Genomic DNA, 27,463 nt, shown 5'->3' on the forward strand with positions numbered 1-27,463 from the left:
GGTTCTCCCAATAAACACACGAATTGCAAAGCGACGGTTCTCTGTTAAATGAATGAAATGAATGAATATCACTTAACAGAAGAGGTGAAACTAATAAGGTAGTACGGTATATAAACAGTTCACATAGGAAAACAACATTAGCACCAAATTAGGCTTAATTAACACGTTTGAGGTAACCAATGAATAATAGTACACGTACCAACTTGTTAGGCGATCAGGCGGAATGAAATCCACAATAATGATTACACAATGTCCAAACAAGCAATGTACTTTAACTTAAATCACTGTAAATAGCATCACAATAATCACTTTTATATAAAGAGGTAAACTTAATTAGTACATCACTAATACTGCACATAAAAACTACTTAATTGCTTCAGCTTATGGCTAGTACGTGGCTATAACGCAATACTGTCAAATACGGTTTCCTAATATCCAGACATTACTGATAACACAACGTGGTTCATAACAAAGAACTGCCCACGTGACTGGGTAACCATGACGATAAGCATAAAATGGATACGAGTAAGGATGATGCATGCAGCGTAACTAAATGACGTATGAATGACGTGAAGAATGGATGAAAGTATAATAACTCGCTGTAACATTCCCCCCCACGATGTGCGAACGCACATCTAACAACAACAAACAGCGAGGTTTATACAGAAAGATCAATGTTCATCATCTCCGACCTCTCGTACCGCCTCTTGAATCAAACATAGTTTGGCAATCGGCCGTTTAAATGTCCCATGACTGGTTTTCACCATCGCACTTCGAACCAGACCACTCTTATCTGGGAACGTCTCGATCACTCGACCCATCGACCATCTTCCCCTCGGTAGCAAATTGTCCACTAGTAGAACAATATCATCGTTCTCGAAATTTCGTTTCGTATTTGTCCATTTTTGACGTATCTGCAATGTCGGCAGATATTCTTTAACCCAACGTGTCCAAAACTGGTCAGCCAAGTATTGCACTTGACGCCAATGACGTTTAATGTAGTTGTCCTTTTTGTCGAAAACACCAGGTGGTGCTATATCACAATGCCTTGTCAATAGCAAGTGATTTGGTGTCAATGGCTCCTCACCCTCTGGATCCATTGTAATCGGTGTTAATGGCCTCGAATTGAGAATTGCTTCTATCTCGACCATTACAGTTGAAAGTGTTTCGTCTGTAGTTGTTTGACCCAACATGAATGAGCTGAGTATTCTTCTCACTGATCGAATCATTCGCTCCCAAACTCCTCCAAAATGACTCGCTGTAGGTGGATTGAATGACCACTCGATGTCCTTCTGTCTCAAATACTCATTGATTTGAGATTGATCCAGCTGCTTCAATGATTCTTTCAGTACTCGATTGGCACCCACGAAATTTGTACCATTGTCGCTGAAAATCTTCTTTGGCTTTCCTCGTCGACCAATAAATCTTCTTAGAGCGTCGATAAATGAATCTGTAGAAAGAGAATGTGCTATTTCGATATGAACAGCACGCACTGCTAAACAGGTAAAGATGCACCCGTATCTCTTGACTTCGCTTCGTCCTTGCTTAACCATCAGTGGACCGAAATAATCCACACCAACATAAGAAAACACTGGTTCATTTGCTGAAATTCTCTCAATTGGTAGATTCGCCATCATTTGTTGTCCAACCTTTGAATTACGACGACGACAGAAAATACATTGTCCCAACACTCGTCTCACTGCACCTCCTCCTCTTATGATCCAATACTTCTGTCGTAGAGACGTCCAGGTAAAACTCATGCCAGAATGCTGAACTGTGCCGTGATGATCCTTGATTATCAAATCTGTCACATGATGCTTGTTCGGCAATATCACTGGATGCTTTAAATTATAACTCACTGAAGATCGATGCAGACGACCCCCAACACGTAGAACACCATCAATCAAAACTGGATTCAACTTTCTCAGACTTCCTTTTGAATCCTTTCTCTGCGACTCATCCGCGATGATATCTTCAAACTCTGATAATTGTACATGTTTGATTATGGCTTTTTCTGCTTCTTCCATCTCTGTAACACTGAGCGGTGTAGTAGCCACTTTGTTCCTGTCTCGCACGAACATCTGGAATCTCCGCAGCCACGCTACAGCTTTCTTCAGTCTCTTCCATGACGAATACCGAAGAAAGAAATTGCTCCAAAAATCCTGTCCTGTCTTCTTGACTTGAACAGCTGCAATCTTTGCTTCTTTGCATACAAAATCCTCAGGTAGATCACTGGAATTCCACTCCGGTTTTGGCCAGCTCTCCTCTTCCTGGGATAAAAACTGTGGTCCAACAAACCATCTCTCACTCCTGATGATCGCTGACACTCTCAATCCCCGTGACGCATCATCAGCAGGATTGAGTGTAGTAGGTACATACTTCCATTGAGATGTACTTGATCCTTCTTCAATCTTCGCTAACCTGTTTGCAACAAAAACTGGAAAACGTTTTGTTGAGTTATTAATACTTCGTAACACTGCTGTAGAGTCCGTCCAGAAAACTGACTTCCGGACTTCAAAATCCAACTCCTTTTTGAGCACTTGATCCATCTTCACAGCTAGTGTCGCTGCTGTTAATTCTAACCTTGGTATAGAAACAGACTTCAATGGAGCGAGCCTTGCCTTTGCATACAAGAGTCGACACCAAACCTTTCCTTCTTTATCCGTGATCCTCACATAGGAAACAGTCCCATAGCCTTTTGATGAGGCATCAGAAAAATGATGTAGATCATATCCAACAATTTTCGAACAATAATTCAGCTTCAAACATCTTTCGATCCGAAGAGAGGCAAGTCCAGGTAACTCTGTGATCCACTGTTGCCACCTCGTTGCCAAATCCTCTGGAATTTCTTCGTCCCAGCCGAGCTTCTGCTTACATAGTTCCTGCAATATCATACGAGCATACAAAACCACTGGCGCCACAAATCCAAGTGGATCAAACAGTGAACTCACAACCGACAGAATTCCTCTTCTTGTAATCGGCTTCTTCTTCACTGATACATCGAACTGAAACACATCCGTAGTGTGATCCCAACTGACTCCAAGTACACGTTCCAAATGACTTGTTTCTGAGAACTTCTTCACAGTATGTTCCTCCGGAACAGAATCCAAAACTTCTTCTTTGTTGCTCAACCACTTCTTCAGCGTAAATCCTCCACGCTTCAGTAACTCTCGTAGTTGATTGACCAACCTCTTTGCTTGACTGACTGTTGGCATGGACTTTAAACAATCGTCCACATAAAAATTGCGATGAACTGTAGATACAGTTTCTTCGTCGAAGTCTACAGCATTGTCATCTGCTGTTCTTCTTAAACAGTAATTAGCACAACATGGAGATGAGGTTGCTCCAAATAGATGCACCAACATTTTGTGATCCACTGGCTCCTTAGACATATCCCCTCCAGGCCACCAAATGAATCTCAAGTAATCCGTGTCTTCCGACTTCACCTTGACTTGATGAAACATGGCTTCCACATCAGCAACCAACGCGACTGGTTCCTGACGAAAACGTAACAGAACACCAACTAAGCTGTTCATTAGATCCGGTCCCTGCAGCAATTGATCATTCAACGACGTACCTCTATACTTTGCTGCACAATCGAACACCACTCTGACTTTCCCTGGCTTCTGCGGATGCAGAACTGGATGATGAGGTAGATACCACGATCCTTTCGCGTCATCTTCTTCCTCTGTAATTTGCTGAGCATAACCACTCTTCACATACCCGTTCATCGTCTGTGAATACTTCTCTCTCAGATTGCTGTCGTTCCTCAATCGACGTTGCAAGTAACTCAACCTTTGCACTGCCTGTTGACGATTATTAGGTAAACTTGGCGATCCCACACACCATGGTAAACTTAATTGATAATGACCATCTTTGAACTTCGCTGACTCATCCAGCATCTTCAATGCGTATTTGTCTTCTTTTGATAAACCAACACCAGAGTCGAGACCTGAATTCTTAAACTCTGTCTCCCACATCTTCTTCACTTGCTCATGTAAAGCATCTTTACACAGAGACACACGATTCACGCTAATATGCCACATCCTCTCCTTGTCAGGGTGAGTAGAAGCATTTCCAAACAACGACCAACCAAGAACTGACCTGACTGCACTTGGCTCTCCGTCCTCCCCATGTATCCATTGTTCATCCACGAACACTTCTGGTACATTTGCTCCGATTAGTAGCAGAACTTCTTCCACCGCTGGCTTAACGAACTTAATTTCCCGTAGATGATGCCAATCCCTCTCGCACTTGTTCGGGGTAACTGGTAGATCATCGATAACAATGACTTCTTGTAGGCTTATGGCTTCTCTTCCATCCAGAGCTCTAACTGACAAACTTATACGAGAACCATTATTATTTTGGGTTTCCCCTTGCACAGTTGAAAGTGTAAACTTAATCTTGTCCCCTTTTACACCCAATGTATCCACTAACTTCTGAGTGCACATAGTTGCATTAGAACCAGAATCCAAAAATGCATAAGTTTCAATCTCCTGACCATTATTGCCAGTAACTTTAACAGGGACTATATTCATGTAGACCTGTTGACCAACCTTCTTATCAACTTCTGTCTTCGCTGCAAATGACGTTGAAGTTACTACCGGCCTCTCCTTCTGCTGCGGCTTGAACTCCTCTCTTTGATTTGGTTGAAACCCTGTAGTAGGTCTCCTCTCCTTCTGATAAATGTGTAGTAGTGTGTGATGACGTTTCGTACAATTCGACACGTTGCACGGTCTTGCCATGTTGCATCTTCCTCGGCAACTTTTCTGTAGGCAAGAAAAACAAAGACCTTCTTTCCGTACAATATTTAGTCGCTCATCAACTGACTTGTTCGCAAACAGTTTGCAGTTGTTAATTCTATGCTGTCCTTCACACAACAGACATGTATATTGATTAACGTTACCGTATCTCGGCGGTTGCATCGGCCTTTCCACTGCAGATACCGACGACACATGTGTTGACACTCTAGAATCTCTCTGCGGCGGCTTCACGTTGCTCCTTTGCCACCCTTGTTTCTTCGTACCCAACGTTCGACAGAACATCGTACTCTCCATCGTTGCTTCAAACTTAACCAACTCCACCAGATGTTGAAACTGGGGTTGCTCTCCCCTCAGTTCACGATCACCGGCGATTCGACTCCACTTGTTTTGTATCTGTGGAGGTAAACGCTTGACTATGCTTACCAAATGCTCGAAGTTATTTATCTCCGACAAATAACCCATATGCGACAACGTAATTAGACACTCTTCCATGTCTTGAGCTGTCCTCTGTAGCCCCTCGACGTCTCCATCTCTCAAGAATGGACCTTGAGTTAACTTCTCCACATACGACCGAACGATCACGAACGAACGACCATACCTCTCGTGTAGAATCTGTCGGGCTTTCCGATATCCCGCTGTTGATTCCATCACAGAACAAAATGAAATACTGCGCTGTGCTTCTCCGGTACAGTATTGTATCAAATAGTTTAATCTTGCAGCATCGCTGTTCACACGACTTGCGATGTGCTCCTCGAAGACTTTTTGAAACCTCATGTAATCTACTGGATCACCAGAAAAACGTCTCAGTTCCGGTTTAGGCAGATCCATATAATCCTTTAACATCGTAGCTACATGCGCGAGATCACTGACCTGTTGTCTTTCACCATAAAATGTCTCTCCTCCTGGTTCATAGCTACTCTTCTGTTTTGCTGTTTGAGCAGGTAATTCCTCCTTCTTCAACTTCCGCTCCGTTGACGTCAACGGATCCAGGTAACTCCTATCTGGAACTTCATACCTTCTGTCTGAGTAATACAGGGTGTTCGTCTCTGGTTTATAAACCGGCGAAACTTCTGTCAGGTCTTCTGGCCTTTGCCGCGGCACGATACCAATTGCGGACCTTGTTTCCCATCTATCTTTAACATCAGCTGCCTGTATCTCATGTTCAATCTTCAATAGTTCCATCTTTCGCTTCAGAGCCAACTCCTCTGCTTCAGCTTTCTGCAGCTCTATCATCTGCTTCTTCTTCAGCAATGCCATCTCTCTTCTTACCCGACCTACTGCGCTACCTTGAGAACATCCACTTGATGCACAAGATAGCCCATCTACTGCTTCATCAGAAACATTAGATTTGACATTTCTTTTGTCTCTTCTTTCGACGCCCCGAATCCATGTATCCACACGATTCATGAATCCATCTAGGTCGACATCGACTCGATCTCTTTCTTGCGCTGCTTTCCTTTTTTCTTTACGCTTATTGAGCTTATTCACATACTCGCAATGTATGTGTTTGTACTCTTCATAAATTGTTTGTACATGCTTAACGTTCTTCTTTAACTTCCTCACATTTTTCGACTCTGACATCAACGCATCTGCTTCTTTATACAGATCGTACAAGTCGAACACCATATCATCTAACATTGTTTTTGTAATCATCATGTCCACTCTAGTTTTTCAACAACAAATTGAGGCTTGGCGCACGAAGCACTCAAAGTTGAAAAACTATCTTCTTTCTTCTTAACAACCAAATGAGGCTTGGCGCACGAAGCACTCACGGTTGTGAACTTTCTTCTCAACTACAAATGGGTCTTGGCGCACGAAGAACCCAATTTGAGAATTTTCTTCTCAACAGCAACAAAGTTGAGAACTTTCATGTAGCAGTCGGGATTTGCTATGTGCAAACCACGCAGCCTGATATGCACCGACCCTACACTAGGTCACTAGGATTTCCGCACTTAAGCGAACGCGACGCCTCACAATGCCTTCTTCCGGTTCTCCCAATAAACACACGAATTGCAAAGCGACGGTTCTCTGTTAAATGAATGAAATGAATGAATATCACTTAACAGAAGAGGTGAAACTAATAAGGTAGTACGGTATATAAACAGTTCACATAGGAAAACAACATTAGCACCAAATTAGGCTTAATTAACACGTTTGAGGTAACCAATGAATAATAGTACACGTACCAACTTGTTAGGCGATCAGGCGGAATGAAATCCACAATAATGATTACACAATGTCCAAACAAGCAATGTACTTTAACTTAAATCACTGTAAATAGCATCACAATAATCACTTTTATATAAAGAGGTAAACTTAATTAGTACATCACTAATACTGCACATAAAAACTACTTAATTGCTTCAGCTTATGGCTAGTACGTGGCTATAACGCAATACTGTCAAATACGGTTTCCTAATATCCAGACATTACTGATAACACAACGTGGTTCATAACAAAGAACTGCCCACGTGACTGGGTAACCATGACGATAAGCATAAAATGGATACGAGTAAGGATGATGCATGCAGCGTAACTAAATGACGTATGAATGACGTGAAGAATGGATGAAAGTATAATAACTCGCTGTAACAATAATCCTGTACTGAGTTCACCCAAACAGTGATAGCTTTGTCCCTGCTTCATCCAAACTGCCTTGTACAGTTGCAACGAGTTGTAAGGACGACGTTTTACTTGCCCGGGGAATCAACGAAAAGCGGGAGACGTCGGCCAATCAAACCTATTGACGCTGTGGATTTAAATTCCCCACGTTTCTCGGTTGCTCTGTGTTTTAACTTTAGTACTGTATAATTGAGCTCGTAAGACGTAAGTGATCATATAGATTCGTTTCGGTTGTTCTTGTTGAGCACGTAAGTGGTCATAGGGTGAGGAAAGATGTGACACATTTTTGTATATTTTCTTGTTGTGTTAGGTAGTAAACAAAAACATCCAAAGATTTATAAAACCGTATCTTTAAGACTCCCACAGACCGTTGTTAAATTTTTAAAACACGATTAAGATATTTGGATATTATGGGCTAAAGGTGTCCTCTCTTCCCCCACCCTACTGGAGTTGGGAGACCTTTACCACGCAACATACAAATATCCTGATCCTGTTTTAAAATTTAAATAATTAACGACGGAGTCGTGAGACTACGGTTTTATATTTCTTTTAATGTTTTTTTTTGTTTAATACCAATTGGGACGAGAAAATGGAATAAAAATGTGTCCCATTTCCCGCCAGCGTATTAAAGATATCTGAAATCCAAACATATGCTAGAAATATAGGTTTATACGCGAACATTTACTTGAATTAAACAGAGATACATAATCGTTTATGTATCTCTGAATTAAACCATCGTTTATTCCACTAACACCAGATAACAGTTACAAAAACCCTGGATATGTAGGTTGACTATTGTTGTCAAAAATTACCAATTCAGGGAATTTTATCTTCACGACTTCCATAGATCGTTGTTAGCAGTTTAAAACACGATCAGTATATTCGAATAGTATGTGCTAAAGGTGTCTTGTCTTCCCCGACCCTAGTCAGTAGTTTGACTGTTGTTGTTAGAAACTTACCACTTATCGACTTTGTTTAGCCGAACTACAATAACTTGCGGAGGTGGCGTAACACAATACTTACTAAAACTAATAGGCACGCTTTCGTGATCTTCTACTACCTTGTCATGCAATAACCCAAACAAAAACAATCAACTACAAAGCTACATTTGTTGTAACCCGTTAACTGGCAAGAGGTATACGAAACACAATACCTGTGTTATCACCAGTAGCCTACCCTATTCCAGTCTCTAGAGAAAGAGCCAGTTATATTCATTAAAATTTAGACTGACACCAGTAGCTTGCAGTAAAGACAATATTTTTTTGCGAAACTTTTTTATTTTTGACATTTCTTACCCTTGCGCTTATCAGTTGACCTACTCCTGAAAGAGAATGGAAATAAGTTAGGACAATGTTTTAAATGCATAGCTATACAACAAAGCATCACACCAACAAAATCAGCAGTTAGGTATATAGTTGATTATAGCACAAAATGTGCATGGCCCATCTGATCTAACAGTATAGCAAATAGTTTGTTTTCCAAATTCATACCAGAAAAAAGGTTAAAAGATTTTTTACTATTTCATCTACTAATATAATGTCCTTACATCGGGGCATTCAATTTCACCGTCGTTGATCATGTCGATGACATCATGGGGGGGTTTACCATCTACAGTGCAACCAACGCTCTGGGCAGTTCCTAAAATTTCCTGAAACAAAGGTTAAAATTGAATATTAGGCTAAGAACTTTGTAAATTTTATTTTACACATCACACTAACACAGCAATGCATTTAAGTTCTAGATTAATATTACCACAACTTTGTACAGTTGTACACAAACATACTAATTTATAAATTGTAACACCAAACTACAGAAAATATCACAGAACAGTTTTTAGAGGAGCAACAGAAGATATCAAAGCTACCAATATTTACCTTGACTGTGCCAGAGAAGAAACGCGACATTGAACGTTCTCGCATAATACGTGCAACGCCATAAACATCCTCCATGGTAATGTTACCATTATGTTTGACTGTGGGTACATTAACGTACTTGTTATGATTGGTTAGGTTATTTAGAATGTATATTAACATTTAGTAAATATTTATTTTCACAAACAAATGGTCTAGAGTAGTAACATTGTTTCTGCATGACCAATTCACATAGAACTTTATAAACAAGAATTTAAAAGATTCAGTTGTTACTAAACCAGAGCATTTATGATCTCTTTGGTATCGATGTGAGGATCACCGATGGCTTGATGCACTTAATGTGTGGATAGGACGCCAACCCCAACCAAGGCCTTGACATTACAGCAAACCCAACCATATAAACAAACGCAACTTTAACCAGTTAACAACTAGATGGGTGATGGTGATCGTTTATAGTGGGTTTACTGAAGTGCCAAGGCAACTTACTGTTCTTAACCTTCTTCTTATCACGTGGTGGTTCCTTCAAGGCTTTGATCACCAAAGATGCCGCACTCGGGACAACAGACACGGTGGCTTGTCTGTGGAAGTGAATATTTTGTTACAAAGGAACGATTAAACGAAAATGTTAGTTTTAACAATGATTATTTCCCATCAGGTTCGGTTACATGATCATTGGAAATACTTAAAAAGTCATTTATACAATAGAAAAAAAAGCTTAATTATATTAACTTAAGATAAATAAGTATTATTTTATTTGAGCATAAATGACTTTAAAGCAACAACAAAACCTCACTGCGCCGTACTTTGTCATCATTTGGGAAGTTTAGTAAATAATAGGTGTATGAAAACGTAGCAGACAACACTATATGGAATGCAATCTTAAATACAATTTAAACCGACGTACCTGTTTTGGATCTTCAAACACACAGTAATTTTCAATCCCTTCCAGTCTTGGGTTGACTTGGCAATGTCATCTCCTACTTTCTTGGGACTGAGACCGAGTGGTCCGATTTTAGGAGCAAGCGAAGCGGTCGCACCAACTTCCCCACCGGTAACTCGGAGGTACACTTAAAATTGAACACAAATTTAACTCGTTTTCTAATCACAAGGTACATCTATTGGTAAAGATAGCTTACCGTAGTGAATAGCGGTTGGATCGAACTTGGGAGGCATGATAACAGTAGATATTAGTCTTTCCCGTTACACGTCTTTTTAGAAAGGACCGACCAAACCAAATTTCGCAAGGACTTCCCCGCGTTCTGGTAATCACGATTGTAATTTATTTCGTCCCCTACTACTTAATACATTTGAAATATATATTTAGGCCAATGAAAATAAAGCAAATCTATGTTAAGCGAACAAAAATAGTATGTTTTATTAAATTTTGCTCTAATTATTTGTTTTCGTTTTTAAACCAAAAATTATCACCTGTCCTCTTACGTGGCAATTGTAACGCGAATAACTACGTAGCGGAAGCGCAATGTACGCAGGCGTTTAAAAACAAAATAGTCGGTGTAGTCTTTCTTACCTAGAATCGACGTATGTACTTAATAAAAGTAATACTTTTGTTTAAATCACTTATTCTGTTTGCTGTAACTTGTTTCGCAAATGTATAGTAACAAATGTACAGTACAAATTCACAGGTGGTTGTACAAAGTTGTATATAATGTTATCAAAATACGTAGTTGTTACCCTGTTTATTGCATGTACTTGGATTAATGGAAATTATGCTTACCGTGATAATGATCTTACCGTACTCGTGGCAGCAGGCAAAAAAGAGTGTTTTTACCAGTCGGTGAAAAGTGGTCAAAGCATTGATGTTGAATACCAGGTAACATTCTTCTGTAAACAAATATAACTTAAAAGTAATTTAACTTCTTAAATTTTGTTCACTTTGTTTCTAGGTGATTGATGGCGGTGAATTGGATATTGATTTCCGAATATCTGCACCATCAGCAATTGCAGTCGTCACAGAATTTAGGAAGAATGACGGAATACACACGTATGTATAAGATGATATTTCTCCCAATTACCAGCCATATTTCTACCTTCTACGGATAACAATACCAAAAAAATCAAAAACTTTTCCAAAGCGCTAAGATAAACCAGTTACATTTACTTATGTGTTTTCATTATTCATTCATCCATGCGACACACAGACACAAATATTTACTAGCAAAGAGCATGTTATTTAAAAAACAACAAAGAAAAGGAAATCAAAAGCAAAACAACAGTTGTTACAACACGCTGAAGATGAATTGTGTGGGAAATGGTGTCAATTAAAATGTTTGAATGTTACGCACACACAGTAGAATTAACCACCTACAAATTGACCAGGATAGACCCGACTGAACAAGGAGATTATGAAGTTTGTTTCGACAACACTTTCAGTCGCATCACAAGTAAAACCATCTTCTTTGAGATTATCATCGACAACAACGAGGGTGGAATGGATGAAGATGACGAGGCATGGAAGAAGTTTGTGGCTTCCGATGAAACTTATGGAGACAAGCTGGCCACCCTGGAGGTAGCAGGGGTAGGAAGTATTATTCAATACCGCATGGTGATATTTAGTTTGCATGCGGTGAAGGGTGGGCAGGATATATATAATATTCAGTGGTCAGACTTAATAGATCGTTTTAGCTGATGCACTGTCATTAAGACTATGTTTTTAATTTGATTAATCCCAACAATGAATTTTGTTTGGATTTTCTTTCCACAATTAGATTCTTTTCGAACATTCACTCTCACACTTTTAAGTTTATTATGTTTGGCACTTCTTACTTTCTCTGGTTTAAAAGCCAGGTACAACACCCAAACAAGAACTTTTCTTTTTTATCACAGCAAAGTCTTGATTCAATTAAATCCAACAACGCCAAGATCACTCAATACCAAGTCATGCTGCGTGCCTTTGAAGCAAAGGATAGAAATGTAGTTGAAAGAAACTTCATGAGAATTAACTTCTGGTCACTCACAAACATTGTGGTCATGCTGGCAGTTTTCGCTCTGCAAGTGTTTATGGTCAGGAACATGTTCAACGACAAGCAGAAAGTGCGCACTTAGTGAAGAAATAGTTGTGTAATGCATGTTCAATATACACCCTACATACTATATAGACTTCTTTTTATTATTGAAACCGTGAGTGTGGTACAAAAGTGATCTTTCATCCTTATTTATATTAGTAACTGCAGTAATTAGAACTTCAGTTAAAGAGAAATTGTTAAGCACTTAAATTGAGATTGAAACTGAATTAGTAATTCAATTACACTATGCTGCAAACCAAAGTATTTTTTGTACCTGCGTATTTGGTCAAATTTGTTACACAACTGCGATTGATTTTAAAGTATGGAGTGTTTGTAATAATACTGTTTCATTTGTTGTAAGAATACACTTCAATCCTTCCACATGCAAAGGGTTCGTAAATGCTTTATTATCATTTGTACGAGAGCAAGTATTCGCAATAAACTATTAATGGCAGTTCCTAAGCACCAAGCAGAGGCACTTCTATACCAGGTATAAATAGAAGGGTTGACCACATTACTAGAGTTGTCACGGCAACAAAGCACTTACAACTACAAGCAGTCAGCAGCGTGAAAATTAAACGTCGCTTCATTTGCGTTGTGTCTTGAAAAGAGTCCGCAATTTTTAAATGTGCTGCAACAAAGTGCTATCTAGTTCCTTACTGTTGCAACATTTAAGCAGAAGAAGTAAAACAAATAAAGATCTGATGTTGAAGCACTTGATGTTATTTTTCGAAACTGTTTCCATTCAGCTTAGTAGTGGCACCAAATTCAAGTACGGCACCAGACGCCCAAACAACAAGCCTCGCCAACAGTGGTAACGATGCATTGTGGGAGAAATTGAAAAACTTTGTAAACTCTTAAATAATGTATCTGTTTGTCTTTGTTAAAAAATGTTAAAAATGTCGCAAACGATTTTTTAAAAATAATTGCGATGGCTTTCAACCAAGGTTCGAATGCTCAACCAGGGCTTATCACAGTGTCCTTGTAGCGAGCTTGCACTGCCACTGATGCACTTTCTACACAGTTAATGTTGAACTGAGTGAATATTCTGGTCACGTGTCTTCCAGATTGATCAGATCACGTTCAGGCTGCAACAGAAAAATAACCGTTAGCAATGTTGAAATATAAAATGTAGAACCTGTGAAATAGTAATACAAATTCACAACAAGTTTAACAGCCATAGTTTTATTTTGACAACTAATATATTAGTTTAAAAAATGACACGGAAACACCATACACCAACCAATAACGACAATTTTTTTATACAGAAAAAAATATAGACCCCATAAAAATGATCAAAAGAAGTTTTATTTCCAAGTATATATAGACATAACAGTGTTTCAAATACCTGGGGATAACCCTTGACCGCCTCTTTGAGGTTGTTTATCCACACAAGAGCAATTTCTTTGCTTTCCGCTTGAAATCGATAAATATTTCCACTCTCAGGGTTGGATAGTTGAAAACAATCAAGACGTGAAGGATCTTCTGAATATAAAACCATCCAACCATCGATTGGAACAGCTTTGCATGGCCGGGCTTTAAACTGCAAAATAAAATAAAAAAAATATATTTCTTTTGGATTATTAACTTTATAATGAAGTTAAATTACTGAGAAAATTTAAATTAATACAGATTTAAGGCAAAAATAGCAATAGGTTGAATAAAATGTAACTGTATGTTTCATTTAATATTTTTACTTACATGGTTTCTATCTTGTCCTCTTATTGTCTTCGCCGCGTAATATACCAACTGTGTGTTGCATAGGCACACCCAATACTTCGTCCAATGTGACATCTAAATCAATAAGAGGAAAATTAACTGAAAATATTTAAATTTTAGCGAAAATTATTTGAACCCATACTTCAACATGTGGGTAATGTAATACAAGTTATTATATTGTAAGTTGTGTTCTCCATTTATAACAGATTCAAACTTCACACCAATGTTGTCTAGTATTTGATGGATATTAGTCTTACCGTTGGTTTCTTCCCGTGTTTCAAAACACACTTGCGACGAAGGTAACTTTCAAACTGACAAGTTTGAAACTCCAGTGATAACTCGGCTGGCCTGAAAACATTGATATTGTTAATATTCTAAACAACAGAATCTGTTAAACAGATACATACCATACATATATACCTATAATTAAAAAGATGTGTAAAAAAGTTCATTTCTCATTAAATTAGGAAATAGCATTAAAAACTAAAACTTTTACTGAAGGAAATTTTCGTGTTTGTTCATGTTTGGTTATTAATCTTGTTTAATGATTAAAATGAATGAATAGATTTGAATCACCGTAAATACATGTCTTGCTTGTTATGCATATTAACCTTACTGAACTTTTCCAATCTCTCCGCTTAGTTGGATAATCATAGTGAGTTGGGTCGTAACCACCAAATATTGTGGCTCTCGATGGGTTAAGTGAAAGCGCCTTTCCTTCCTTGCCTTGATAAGATCTAATGGAGTATTGACTGACACTTGGTCTTGGAGAAAGAAAGAATTGCTTCACGTAACTGTTTGCCTGCGACCTCTCAGCTATACGTGTTGGGTTGATAGCAGAGCCATCATGTATCTGTAACTTGCTCACTGCTGCCTTTATATCAATATGTGTTTTCATGGTTGATGTTTTAATGGGTGACCTTACCCCAGCTACCTCAGGAATCAAACATTCTGCTTCATCATCTATATTGAACTCATAACTCGTTACATTACTGTGTGTTCCCTCATCCAGTTTTCCTGTTGGTTCACCAGCCAGACGCTGCATTACAAACTCATCTAACTCATATGAGGTGTTGGCACTTTGTTCTTTTAAACTTTCGTCATGATCCACCCAACAATGCGCCTTCTTTGCCTTTAAAGGTAGGCTTGCACTTTTCTGCTTGCATTCCTTACGTGGAGCAATCAACTTAAACTTCCCATGGTTCCCCTGATAAACCTTCCTCCATTCTGTCTTCTTCCTGGTCGTTTTAAACGGCAACGAATGATGCCGGGACTGTAAACTTAACCCAACAAATATAAGTTTGACTGTTAGTATTAATTTAAATGCCTCAATTAGAGAAACTTGTCTGGGTAAACTGATAAAATTCCTAAATTATAGCGGTCGAAAAAACATATAAATTTACATTATCTTAAATAAATGCCTAACTAAACACTACATATTGACCTGTTTTAAATATTGGATCAAAAAAAAATAATCGCAAAAATCGTATATAAAAATAAGGAATCTAACAAAAATGTTTTGACAAACTTCGTACCGGTCAGTGGACCATGACATCTCGTCTTGCTCGCTGAACTCGGAACCGGAGTTTGAACGACTGCTGCCGATGGAGCCGCTGTTGCCGCCGGCGATCGACATCCTGGTTGCGGATGAGGAAGAAGATGCGAGAGAAGAAGGAGTGGTGATGATGCTGTCATCCAGGAGTGATGTCGTCACTGTGGAGGGAGGGAGGGCTGAACGTGGAAGACTTCCGCTGAAATAAGGGAGGGGGTTACAGAAGATGGAAGAGCGGAAAATTTACAGTAAATGATTTTTTTACGATGATAATTTACAATGATGCAAAGATGATTTGGCTAAAAAACCACAGTTTTATAAGACATAACCATAAATTGATGTAATATAAAAAGAAATGCTGTGAAAAAGATAAAACTGAAACTCTGCTGTAAAAATTCTCATGCCATATGCTGAGCAAGTGAAACAAGGATCCACAAAACGCGATAAACAATGTTTTGGTCCAACAAAAATAAAACAACATCATGCCAACCTTGTATCAAGGGATTCGGATGAGTATCGCGTCGGTGAAATGTACCATACCGTCCCGTTGCGCTGTTTTGAACGACTGTACAGTGACCGCCTAATTTTGGGGTGGGGGTTGAGGTTTTAGGGGTGTTTGGTTGTAGGGGGTGGGAAGGGAATGGCGTGTGGATAGTTTGTAGGAGTTCGTGTTGTGTGTGTGTGGTTGAAATGGAAAGAAAAGAAACAAAAACAACATGAGATTCGTGTATTTATGCTTATCATGCAGTATCTGAACTCATGCAAAATAATATAACTTAAAAACTATTGTAGCGACAATGTAATTTACGATGATTTAAATATTGCACATTTGAGCACACATACAACTACCATGCAGGATAGAAAACAAGAGAACTAATGTAAGAAATCATGAAAGTTTGTGTTGTGTTAGTAATCTAAGGTAGTAACAGGTATGGTACAATGCACCAACATGCGTTTACTCTTTGGACTCGAACTATGTTTTTTCGAAAAAACAGTGGTTTTCAACCTTGCACCAATAAAATCAAAACATACATTTATCTTTCAGTTTTTTACACACAGTACTACAAAAAAGGAATATAAAAACTTCTTTCTGTTAGTATTTACACAGCATTTCCCTAAGTTTACTCCACACCAAACAAGTTAGTTTCCGTGTTTACCTTTTCTGTATTTTTGAGCTGTCAGACTTTGCTCTTGTACTCGAGGGATTGGTAAACGCAAATTCTTTTCCTAAACTCCTTGATTTTCGATGACCCGGCACAAATCGTTGTTGTACAGGAGGGGTTTGCGACACGTGACGGTTTAAATGAGTTTCAACACGAACGTTTTTGGCTGAAAAAATGAAATTCATATTTCAGACATAAGTTATGTTCCGTTACTTCTGCTACCAGGCTTAATGTAAATAATATTTTAACTTATTTTATACTAGGTAAACCTTTAAAAGATAAGTTATATTAGGAACATTAGTTATTTCAAGTTTTAGGAATACAGGTTTTGTCTTTTAAACTGATAAGCAGAGAATGCATTATGGCATTTAATGGTAAACAATGTTACCAAAATAGCCATGACAATTTAGTCACACAATATGACTAAAGGGAATATTCTATTTAATCTATAATCAAACATCACATCTGGTGTCTGGACAGTGGATTATACAGGAATTAAAATGAATTGTTGATGAAAATATTTATTGATTCTATGACTAACCTCTCTAAGGAATACACATAACATGGAATAAATGGCAAAATGTTGTGTTATAAACATGTATGTTGGCTATAACTCAAGGCATCCGTATAAATAAGTAATAAAACATGAAACATGGAGAATGTATGTGATAAATTTCTCGAACCTGACCTTGATCTGCTCATAGAGTAAAACAATTCTTGTGTACAGCAAGGATCATGAATTCAATTTGAATAAGAGACTGACAATGCCATTTTGTGAAATATATATTTTTATTAAACAAATTGATTGGACTTGATTTTTGTCTATTAGTTTTTGTAGCACCAGACCCTTATTACTTGGATAATACGAGTTGTATTTACCTGGAGTCAACTCTTCACGAGAACGATGGAGTTTCCTCTCAGGTGTTGTAGTTGCTTGGTTGAGTGAAGGCTCAATCTTTAGGGAAAGTCTGAATTGTAAATTACAAAATTAGTTTCATAAACAAGAAGAGTTTTCATCATTCAAAATTTTCTTGTGCATTACAAACAGAGGAAAATCAAGGAATGTGCAACCCCAGAAGGGTACATCCATGGTTATCATTAAAAAGGAAATATATTGTAATCCTTTTTTTAAACATATTACATATATAGTTTTACTTGTAGTTGTCTTCTTCCAGAAACTTTTGAAGCTCCTCAATGTATTTGACTGAGTTGAGATAATTCTTTATGTGTGACAACTCTTGTAAGTGATCTGTTAAGAAAAACAGTTTTTTTTTTCTGTGAAAAAATACCATTTGCATAAAATAAAAGCAAACAGATGGTAAAGGCTTGTCTCATATGTTTGTGTCATGAATTTGTGTAGAGAATGTGATGCAATCTTGTGTTTTATGTTTCATTGTGGTGTATACAAACAGGTGCGTGGTGTAAGGAGAAATAGCCTGTGCATACCTTGGTCTGCCATAAACACAAATTAGCCGACCAAGTCAGGTGATGTGGTTTGATTGTGGATTATCCACCTTGATTATCTGACATAAGCATGATAGTGCAATGAATGCTAATCTCCACTATGTTAGGCATGTCTTAGATGGGACAGTAGAGTGAAAGGGCTTGAGCATGACAGGCGGTTTGTAATCACCTCATAACAGGGAGGATCATCAGTTAACACACGATGGAGAAACAACAAAATTTACCACAACTTGAGGCTTATGATAACCGAGAAAACAAATTACTCAAACCAAGATGGGAAAAAATGGAATGCACTATTTTCTAGGTGTATGCTATGCCATGGTGCTCTTAATTTTGTTTGCTACTTCAAGTTTGATTGACAGATTGAGTAAAAGTAAAGGGAGATATGCTTGTTTAAATAAATGGAACAACAACTTGTTTTGATGGAAAGCCACCGAAAATTGGTTCTACAATCCCATGACTCCCATGTTTTGCGGCTTGAACTTGTAAAATATTTATATCGTGGTCGGCTAATGCAGCTCCTAATCTGTTTACTGAGGATAGTCTGGATTTATGTGGTTTCAGTGATTGATTCATGTGGCTGGAGTTTTGACATAACTAAAATAGCCACTGATTTTGGACAAAAACTCCAGCAAGAGATGTAATGTCCATCAATATGGATTTACTGTAAGTTGAAAGCAAGTTATATGAAGTAAATAAACTGTTTATACAACGCAGTGCTCTTTGCATATTTTTCTGTAATATGCGAAATGCATAATGCACTATAGTAGTGACCAACTAAAATAGCTGGTAACCTTTGATCAACCCTGTATGAGTGCAATAGGTAGCAACATAGACACTGCACAACTTACCATATTTTGATTGTTGAAACTCGGCAATAACACGAAGTATGTTGTTCATCTTATTTGTTCTGTCATGGCTTTCCAACCCCCCAGTATCGGGGTGGGCTGAGTTAATGTACATAATGTCCGACAAGTACATGCCTGGAAAATAAATTATATTACTATGGTTGTGGGGATGAAATAAAACAAGTTATTTCCAAGAAACCAGGTCCAAATCAATTGTATAATAAAAGATATATATTTGGCGTAATTGACATTGTCGGATTTTTTGTCAAGTAAAAGCCTTTATATTATAATATGGTTTAATAAAAGTAACTATGAGATACATTAAGTTAAAGTATTTACGTTGGTACAGACAGGATAGCGAATATTTTAAACATGGCTGCAGTTTATTTGCCAGTTTATGGGGTGAAAGTGCTGCTGACGGCAAAGTTCTTTGGTGGGCGGTAGTGTTACTGCAACCAGATACAATTAATCCTAAGTGCAAACTTGCCCAGCGAGCCAGGGTTGTTTATCAGCCTAAAACGATCGTGATTTGGCAAGCTTAGCGATATTTGCGGAGGATTAATAGCGGACTTGAAACGAAGACAGAAACTTTTCCTGTTGTTTCCCTAAACCGAGATGACTCACGATCGTTACAGAACTAAAAATGCGAAATTCATATTTTTAGAACGTTAGGTAGTTTCGTGCATTGATGACGTCACGAGTGACGTATGCCGGTGGGTTGGATAGAGCCGCAAGGTCCGTAGTTTAGGAAACCGTTGTTTTGGTGAAATGGGCGATTACGAGTGAGTCATCATAGCATGAGCGTCGATTTATTACAAAGCTATGCAAATCGAACCCGTAAGAACCACTTAGCTACTTAAGATAGCAAAAGTTTGTGATATGTTTATATTAAACGTGCGGCAAAGTTATTATTGGTAAATTATTTTAATAAATGGTAAAATAAATGTGGAAGTCAATCCGACCCACAAATAGCGTGCAATTTGCTAATATAAAAAGTATACTCGTGTAGGTAGCGTATAATATGCATTTTCATTTATCAACAGCGGGGTGTAAATTAAATTTTCAATTGCGTGAATAGTTTTATTAAATGCACTAGAGATTTCATGCGCTATATATTGGTGTTTAATTTTTCAATTAATTGATTGATGGTTAAAGTAGGATATGAGCATCACTTTGTATCGATTGCTGTTAACCAGAACAACGAATCGATTATTGGCATCCCTATCAAAGTTTTCGAAGACATAAAACAGACGGAGTGATATTTTCTATGCGAACAAACATCGATAAAAACGCTGTGTTGTGGGTTGTCTCGGGGACGACAATGATCGAGACAAAAGCCCTTGAAAAAGAGACGTTTATTAGGAATTGTCTTTTTAAAAGGGCGACCCAGAGCTACTTAAGCGGGAGGTATTTGCATCACTTTCGAACTTTCGCACAATTAGAAGAGAGATATTGAAAAAAGAGCCTTCTTCTTGTCATTGTCTCGAAAAGTCGTCGCTCAAAATCGAACTGAGGAACGAATCAATTGGAAAGTCGGAGGGAGATATTAAATGTTCGGCGCACTTGCCAAGTCAGGAATAGAAGAGAAGCATCTTTTTAAAAGCGTACTTGCGGTTGTGGGTGCATTGGTGGAAGCAATATCTGTACTGCGGTTAGACCTTCCATTCTACTACCTGCCTCGTTCGACATGCTGTAGTGTTATGTAGCGTAGTATCTAATTAAATCGACACCGGCGTACACCGGTATGCTGGTATGAAAGTGTGAGTGACAATCCACAACAATAACTTGAGTTACTCGCCATATCAAACTGTGGGTGCGGTTATCAATTTTTCGCTGGTTTTATTAAAAACGTGAATGAATAGAAATTGTTTGTATCAGAAGCAAGCCATTTTATCAATGTTGAAGTGTTTAATAAATTCCCGTTATTTTGAAGCGTGTGATATAAAAAGGATTTCACTATATGTTAGATAGCGGAAGCCGGGAAGTTGGTTCAGATAAAACGGCGTCAAACACGGAAAGCTGAGATTGGTTTAATAAAACATTGCATTATGATGGCTTCTCATATCAAAATGCGGTTGCCGAGTCACCGCATAAGAGCAATATTACTGATAAGTAACGTTGTACATTGAAATTGGTGTTGGGTGGCTTTTGATGGCTTTAACACAGCGGTATTATCCGTATTGACCACCAACCAAACCTATGTAATAAATATTTTTCTGTTGGGGCAATTATTTATCTGTAATAAGACGCGTCGCCTTTTGCTACGAAAGATCACCGGTTCGCCGTTTTTAAGTTATGAGGAAACGTGGCGAAACTGTAACTAAATTTGATTGAAGACGTTGTTGTAATTTGCTTTTACAACACCCGGTCACCCATGACACGACAATGACTTTTGTCAGCGACCAATATACCTGCATTATAGTGGCGTTCTGCTTTCTAAACATGGAAGGTGTAGAATTACAGTAAGATTAATCCGTCTACTACTTTGCAGATTTGTGTTTCGGGGTAAGGTTACAGCGGTCTTAAATAAGGCTTTGAAATTCTGTACTATCGGAAAAGGGGGGGTTTTGACCGGAAAGACGCATCGCATTTCCCGTGGATTATTTTAATCGGGTCGGGATGAGGTTTCTTATATTGTCGGTGCTATGGGCGCTTACTGCTGCGCAGAACATTAGCGATCCCGTCGAGGAACTTGTACCAATAATGCCCAAGTTAAAAGATGTAATGGATATGGAATTAGACGCCGAAGACTTGAATGAGGGGAATATAGGGTTGGACCGTGATACAAGCAACAAACGTGACGTAGAAGACAACCAAGTTTCTTTCAACGAGGACAGAATTCTTAATCCGGATACCCAGGACGACGAAAGTAAATATCTAGGCGACTATTCTTGTCGTATACTCATAGTTTTGCTCTCAGTAAAGGATGTTTATGTTTTGAATTATTTAAAGGTTCCCGCCGTGGTCGGTGCGCTTATACGTTCGTGGTGCCACAGATTGTTCCTAGGAACAGCCATATATGCGTGAACGGGAATAACGAGAACGAAGAAGACGGCATCACGTTGTTACAAATGTACAGACAAGGTAAAAATGATTTTTTTTATTTTATTTTACGTGGGTGAATTTCTGCACCACGATAAGCCATTGGTGCTGAAAATTGGGGCAGAGAATTCTTTAATGTAATATTTTGTGTTTTAATCATGAGCGCCAAGTTAACGGTGGAAGACACAAGGAACGCCATAATAGAAGAAAGGCAACAATATCCATCAGCTAGGGAGGTGCAACGGATGCAGACGGACGTAATGCGTTTATGCAACTAGTAAATATGCAAAAGTAATATATGTTTCTTGTATATAGGTTGATATGCTGAAGCAGCAATCCCGCAACTCACAAGAAGGCATCTCCCAGCTTTACACACAACTAATGCATGAGATTATCAACAAACGTGACAACTCGCTTGAATTCGCACAACTAAAAAACAAACTGCTTAACCGGACAGTTTTGCACTACGAACTACAGGTAAGGTTTACCGCGTTTTGATTGGCATTTTCGATGTTACATTGAACGCTTATGGTAAGAGGCTACTTTGATAAAGATCTTAACTGGAAGGGAAAGTCACCTTTCGACCTGATACTATTATCGTATCTTGGTAGGCTTGGCTTCGTGACATCTACGGCCTTTTATCGAAATGTTTGACCTTCATACAATGCCTGGACTGTCCATCCTGACAATATCATGGCCCGACTAGTCATTTAAAGCGAAGTTTTGAGCCTGTTTCCATACAGGACAAGCATAACCAATTGCTGGCGGAGCACACAGCGCTAAAGGGGGTGGTCAACCGTCAAAGTGAACAAATAGAAAGTTTAAGGCGAGCAATGGCGGAACTCGCGAACTCACGAACACCAGAGCGAACGGAAAACGTGCAGGTAACGCCATAAGTCGAATTATGTCGCTTACTTTCCAGTATTTAACGTTGTATAGGCCACACAGCCCCATACGATACAAGACCCGATGCTCGTAGTAGACCGTAGACCAAACACGGCCGAAGCCAATAGTAGACCAAGTCGAAACCACATCCGTGGCCCGATTACAGTTCTACCAACCACACCGACCACAAGTGCGCCTTGGAGACCACCACCAGGTAAGCTGGTATTAAGCAACATTCTGCACAGGTTGTCTTGTGGCTTGTTTTGCTGTGAAACAATGTTTTTGCGACGGAAATACAGAACCTGTATTACAATCGGTCTTGTTTCGTATAAGAAAAATTGTCGTTTCAACGAAAATCAACATTCCTGAGGGGAGTAATTGACGTGGCGATCTAACGCAACGCGACGTTGATGCATGAGCGTCGTTAGAAAGCTCCAAACGAGACTTAAAATGACGGCGCTTTTAGTCAGGTATAACCTGACATTGCGGTAGGACATCAAACGCACAACCACGCAAGTAGACGACATGGTATGAGAAGAATATTTTGCTTGAGATTTGTCACTACAGAGCGCACAGACCGAACAGCTTTCATTTGATATTCGCAACACCTTTAACTGTGTGTCGGTTCGGCGTTCATATAAGAATAGATGCAGCGTTAAAACCATGGGATTTTCTTTACAAATTTGCGCTATAAGGTGTTGGTGGCGGGCAGCGGAGATTTAAGTGGGAATTGTTTGTAAGTTTCAGTTGAAACAACGATGCGTAGTTTGGTGCAAACTGTTGATCTGTTGTTTGTTTGTCGGATTATAAAACCCGGTGTTACAACACATCGTGGGAAAGATTCAGCATCGTAAACTGTGTCGTTTTATATCTCGGACCATTCATCACAAGATAGGGCACGCTGCTGAAAAGTGACGACGAGCTTAAAACAACAGCCGACAGATTAAAACGCTAATTCTTCGTATCTTCGGCCATAGCAAAATTCCATTGAAAAAGTGATGCCAAAAGCATGCGCGAGAAAACCATTGTGAGGGTTTGGATAGGTTGCAGATTATTACCTGGAAACACTATTGACGAATGGCCAGTTTGAGGCTTAAGGGTCCTTAAAGTGTCGGGAGCGTTCGGGTGCCATCGAAAAGACACGTATAAGCACCGTTCCCGTCCCTTGCCTGGCAGCTGAGTGTTTATTTAAGTGGCCAGAGCCGGGCGGGACGACGGTCAGTGGCGATATAACAGATATAGGATCTGAACAATGCCCATATCTTCAATATCGAAAGGTTAAACTCATTCATAGGGGAACTGCGAACACTTGGTTTCCAATTTCCGAATCGAGTCGGGTTTGAGTGCGAAGATTTAGAGTTTGATAAAGCTTTGGGTTGGGTATAAATAGGTGCGGGCCTTGCGTTTTCGATGGTGAGATACGTAAAGTGGATTAGAGAACTTTACAAACCAATTACGATTCAAAGTGTTTCTCCACAATCAACAACAACAAACGGTAAAACAGACCACGCTATGTCGGAAGCGACATCGTTTTGTTCGTAGTCTAGACTGTTACAACATGTCGCTGTCCGGCCCAACACGAGCGGTCGTTTTAATGCTTGTAGGGGACAATAATTCTGCCCCTCAATTCGTGTTGATCTAGCATCGGGTTCCATGTACGCATGCGATTATAAGGTCAGGTTACTAAACAGCGCATTGTGCCCGAGAAAACTTATTAGTGACGACTCGGGCCACAGCGGAGATGAAAAACACGTTTTGGTAACATGTCGCTCAATTGTTGTAACATTTGTTTAGGTTTAATAACATTTTTTAATTATTTTTGGATGAGTTTAGACCCTGAGGTGACGAATTGTAAAATACAGCAACAAAAACGGGAACTGTGTACAACGGACAGCAGCAATAAACACACCTGCTCTCACATGTATAATTAATATAATGCCCTGAAAATCCCAGGTTTTCTTGGTTTGCATCCAGAACTTGCACGTTTTAAAAGATGTGAAAATGGTTGGATTTCAATTCTCGCGTTTTCTCATTCATACATGCGACTGTTTTGCATTTTATTTAGATTTTATTTGCTTTATTTTATGTTTATGCTTTATTTTCAGGCCGATATAGAGATTGTACTGAAGTGCAACGAGCAGGGTACACGGAGAGCGGAGTTTACAACTTACGGATACCAACTGTGGCGAAACGAATAAAAGTTTGGTGCGATTTGAATCAAGTAAGTGATGTTTAATGCTCACGTTTGACAGAGAAAGTGGCCGAAATGTAAGGGTTGGGGCTTGGTTAACACTTACATGACAATGCATATGCTAGGTCGAATTAAAACTAAACTACTAGATAATTTCGCCAACTTAAAATGTTGTACCACGCTTCAAATTAAGACCTGCCGTATTCATCTGTATCTCAACAACACTTCAGGAACTACGGATCAAATTTACAAAACATTTATCAATACAATACTAATAGATTGTGCGACAAAGTACCTCAATTATCAAGTGCCTCTTATTTTTTTTCATAGTTACGTTGTTAATAGCATATTTTGTAAAGGTTGTTTACACATCAGTAAGCGACCACGCTAGCCACTCTTAAAACTCATTTTTCTTTGGTGTTGCGTAATGATCTAATAATGGCGAAAACTAGGGCATACTTAGGCGCTGACGTAACGACTGCACTAATTATAATGTTATTTCGCCTATTCAAAAAATCCGCGAAAATCCGCGCCTGTGGTTAGCAAGTGTAAACAGGGGCAAGAAAATCTTATCTTGGATCTGGGTAATGCTTGCTAAGCTAAAAATCTATAAAGACGAGACTTGAAAGAGATCCCGCAATTACTGAATTCGAACGTATAGTGAGAACATAGGGGTGCATGTAAAATTAACCTATAAATGTTAGGGCGATGGCATCATAGTTGCTATTTTTCTCTGCAATGTCATGCATACGTTTATATCATAAAAGCGTATCGTGACGTCACACTAGGCTCTGTGTCCTCACTTAGACCCTCGGAAACCATCAGATACGTTTGTAGTTTATGTTCGGTCATGCGCGTGTTTCCGAAAATAATGCGCATGATAGGGTGACGTATTTACTTAGTGACGTAATTAAGGGTATTGTGATGTAGGACCCAGGAGGATGGATTACAATACAAAGAAGAAGCGAAGGAAGAGTAAACTTTTATCGAGATATGGCGAGTTATAAACGAGGCTTTGGGAAATTAAGGGGCGACTTTTGGCTTGGTGAGTGCGGGTGTAATTAAAAAGAATAAAACTTAATAATAGGCATTCTGACTGCGCCACTGCGTGTACCATAGTAGGCTTTCCCATGCATATTGTGATTATTGTAAAACAAAAAATGTGAAAAAGTTTGTTTATAAAGGATTATATTCAAAAACATTTTTTTTAGGTTTGGAAAACATTCACAAGTTAACCAGCCAACCGACTGTTAACTTTAAACTACATATTGACTTGGAGGATTGGGGGGGTAAGAAGACGTTCGTTGAATATAGAAGCTTTAGAGTGGATTCGGAGGAAACAGGATACCGACTTCGTATCGCACATTATAGGTGGGTGATGTGGGTGATACATTTTGCGGTAAAGGTGTTTCGTTGTTATAAGTTTGTTGAGATTGAGAACGCTGTTGGTGTTTGCGAATATGACTGCTGTACGCGAGGGCAATGACACTAATGCATTTCTGTCTATAAATTGTTAAAACGTTTCCAGTTTCGTTACGAGAAACGATCTTTTTTAAACGCAACTAGTTTCGGAAACGAACTTTTGTTCCGCAGTTAAAGGAAGTTATTTAGAATGTTCTGTTTGTTTTGCAGTGGAAATGCCGGCGACTCCTTGACATGGCACAACAACATGAGGTTCACAACGTTTGATGCAGACAACGATCCATTCCCGAGGAACTGCGCTGATTTTCAACGCGGCGGGTGGTGGTACAATATGTGCGCGCATTCAAATCTTAATGGGGTGTACTACAAGTGAGTGGCGCGACATTTCTGTACCAAGCCTCGTTTTAAAGTTTCTAAACTTTGCGATAAAATAGAACGAGTACTCGGCCTCGGTTGTTAATTAACGAATTTGTTTTATGAAGGGGCGGACATTACAGGAGTCAGTACCAGGACGGTATATACTGGTCTGAATGGAGAGGTGGGTCATATTCGCTCAAGGAAGTTTCTATGAAGATAAGACCGATCGAGTGATCCAATTGGCTGAAATTGGTCCAAGCGGGAATGGACGCACAGGCAGCGCCGGGACGATTTGCACTTTTGACGTCACAATTGCACTTGTCGACGTCACTTTAGACACGTTTATTTCGTTGAGAATTTGAATTTAAAATATACATAATCAGCACATTATGTTTGCATAATACTTGTACCAAAGGGAAACCGATATATAATTTAAACCGGTATATAATCACGAAGTTTTAGCCATGTCCGTAATATCGACGCTTAAGTGACAGATAAAAATGGCTTAAAGTTAAAAATCATCGTGATTGGATCTAAACTG

General features: G+C 39.0%; 5 protein-coding genes across 11 annotated transcripts in view; 2 read left to right on the top strand and 3 right to left on the bottom strand.

Annotated features, from left to right (window-relative positions):
- Positions 1 to 252: 252 nt before the first annotated feature.
- On the bottom strand, positions 253 to 7,364 carry LOC149731756 (uncharacterized). Its single transcript, XM_089884218.1, has 2 exons — positions 6,950 to 7,364; positions 253 to 6,791 (listed from the first exon to the last, which is right to left on the bottom strand). Exon 2 carries the CDS (start codon positions 6,417 to 6,419, stop codon positions 672 to 674), a length of 5,748 nt encoding a protein of 1,915 aa, XP_089740344.1. The 5' UTR covers positions 6,420 to 6,791; positions 6,950 to 7,364; the 3' UTR covers positions 253 to 671.
- Positions 7,365 to 8,553: 1,189 nt separating this feature from the next.
- On the bottom strand, positions 8,554 to 10,553 carry LOC149731757 (large ribosomal subunit protein uL11-like). The gene is made up of 6 exons (XM_089884355.1): positions 10,393 to 10,553; positions 10,161 to 10,323; positions 9,743 to 9,834; positions 9,260 to 9,357; positions 8,932 to 9,033; positions 8,554 to 8,706 (listed from the first exon to the last, which is right to left on the bottom strand). Exons 1-6 carry the CDS (start codon positions 10,427 to 10,429, stop codon positions 8,701 to 8,703), a joined length of 498 nt encoding a protein of 165 aa, XP_089740481.1. The 5' UTR covers positions 10,430 to 10,553; the 3' UTR covers positions 8,554 to 8,700.
- A 304-nt stretch (positions 10,554 to 10,857) lies between these two features.
- On the top strand, positions 10,858 to 12,668 carry LOC149731758 (transmembrane emp24 domain-containing protein 1-like). Of its 2 annotated transcripts, none has more exons than XM_089884349.1 (4): positions 10,858 to 11,087; positions 11,161 to 11,258; positions 11,594 to 11,792; positions 12,101 to 12,668. In XM_089884349.1, exons 1-4 carry the CDS (start codon positions 10,923 to 10,925, stop codon positions 12,317 to 12,319), a joined length of 681 nt encoding a protein of 226 aa, XP_089740475.1. In that variant the 5' UTR covers positions 10,858 to 10,922; the 3' UTR covers positions 12,320 to 12,668. The 2 variants fall into 2 exon arrangements, with proteins under 2 accessions (XP_089740475.1, XP_089740476.1); XM_089884350.1 differs by having other exon boundaries at positions 11,594 to 11,783.
- Positions 12,667 to 27,463, bottom strand: part of LOC149731759 (ras-specific guanine nucleotide-releasing factor RalGPS1-like) — a 33,375-nt gene continuing 18,578 nt past the window's right edge. For 3 of the 5 annotated variants that reach the window (XM_089884248.1, XM_089884249.1, XM_089884245.1), the window contains 10 exons: positions 19,029 to 19,160; positions 17,869 to 17,962; positions 17,593 to 17,681; positions 16,708 to 16,879; positions 16,041 to 16,130; positions 15,534 to 15,749; positions 14,256 to 14,346; positions 13,981 to 14,073; positions 13,628 to 13,822; positions 12,667 to 13,367 (listed from right to left, as the gene is read on the bottom strand). In XM_089884248.1, coding sequence (XP_089740374.1) covers positions 13,332 to 13,367; positions 13,628 to 13,822; positions 13,981 to 14,073; positions 14,256 to 14,346; positions 15,534 to 15,749; positions 16,041 to 16,130; positions 16,708 to 16,879; positions 17,593 to 17,681; positions 17,869 to 17,962; positions 19,029 to 19,160 — 1,208 coding nt within the window. In that variant the 3' untranslated portion in view covers positions 12,667 to 13,331. Of the gene's footprint in view, positions 13,368 to 13,627; positions 13,823 to 13,980; positions 14,074 to 14,255; positions 14,347 to 14,609; positions 15,279 to 15,533; positions 15,750 to 16,040; positions 16,131 to 16,707; positions 16,880 to 17,592; positions 17,682 to 17,868; positions 17,963 to 19,028; positions 19,161 to 27,463 lie in introns of all 5 variants that reach the window. The other 2 variants (XM_089884250.1, XM_089884247.1) reach the window with 2 other exon arrangements.
- On the top strand, positions 21,267 to 27,312 carry LOC149731760 (angiopoietin-related protein 2-like). Of its 2 annotated transcripts, none has more exons than XM_089884289.1 (11): positions 21,267 to 21,894; positions 21,978 to 22,109; positions 22,224 to 22,324; positions 22,383 to 22,544; positions 22,811 to 22,951; positions 23,007 to 23,166; positions 25,058 to 25,173; positions 26,074 to 26,188; positions 26,355 to 26,514; positions 26,776 to 26,934; positions 27,048 to 27,312. In XM_089884289.1, exons 1-11 carry the CDS (start codon positions 21,645 to 21,647, stop codon positions 27,154 to 27,156), a joined length of 1,605 nt encoding a protein of 534 aa, XP_089740415.1. In that variant the 5' UTR covers positions 21,267 to 21,644; the 3' UTR covers positions 27,157 to 27,312. The 2 variants fall into 2 exon arrangements, with proteins under 2 accessions (XP_089740415.1, XP_089740416.1); XM_089884290.1 differs by having other exon boundaries at positions 21,270 to 21,894; positions 23,016 to 23,166.

Source organism: Ciona robusta, chromosome 9, assembly GCF_009617815.1.
Source record: "Ciona robusta chromosome 9, ASM961781v2".
NCBI classification, from domain to species: domain Eukaryota; kingdom Metazoa; phylum Chordata; class Ascidiacea; order Phlebobranchia; family Cionidae; genus Ciona; species Ciona robusta.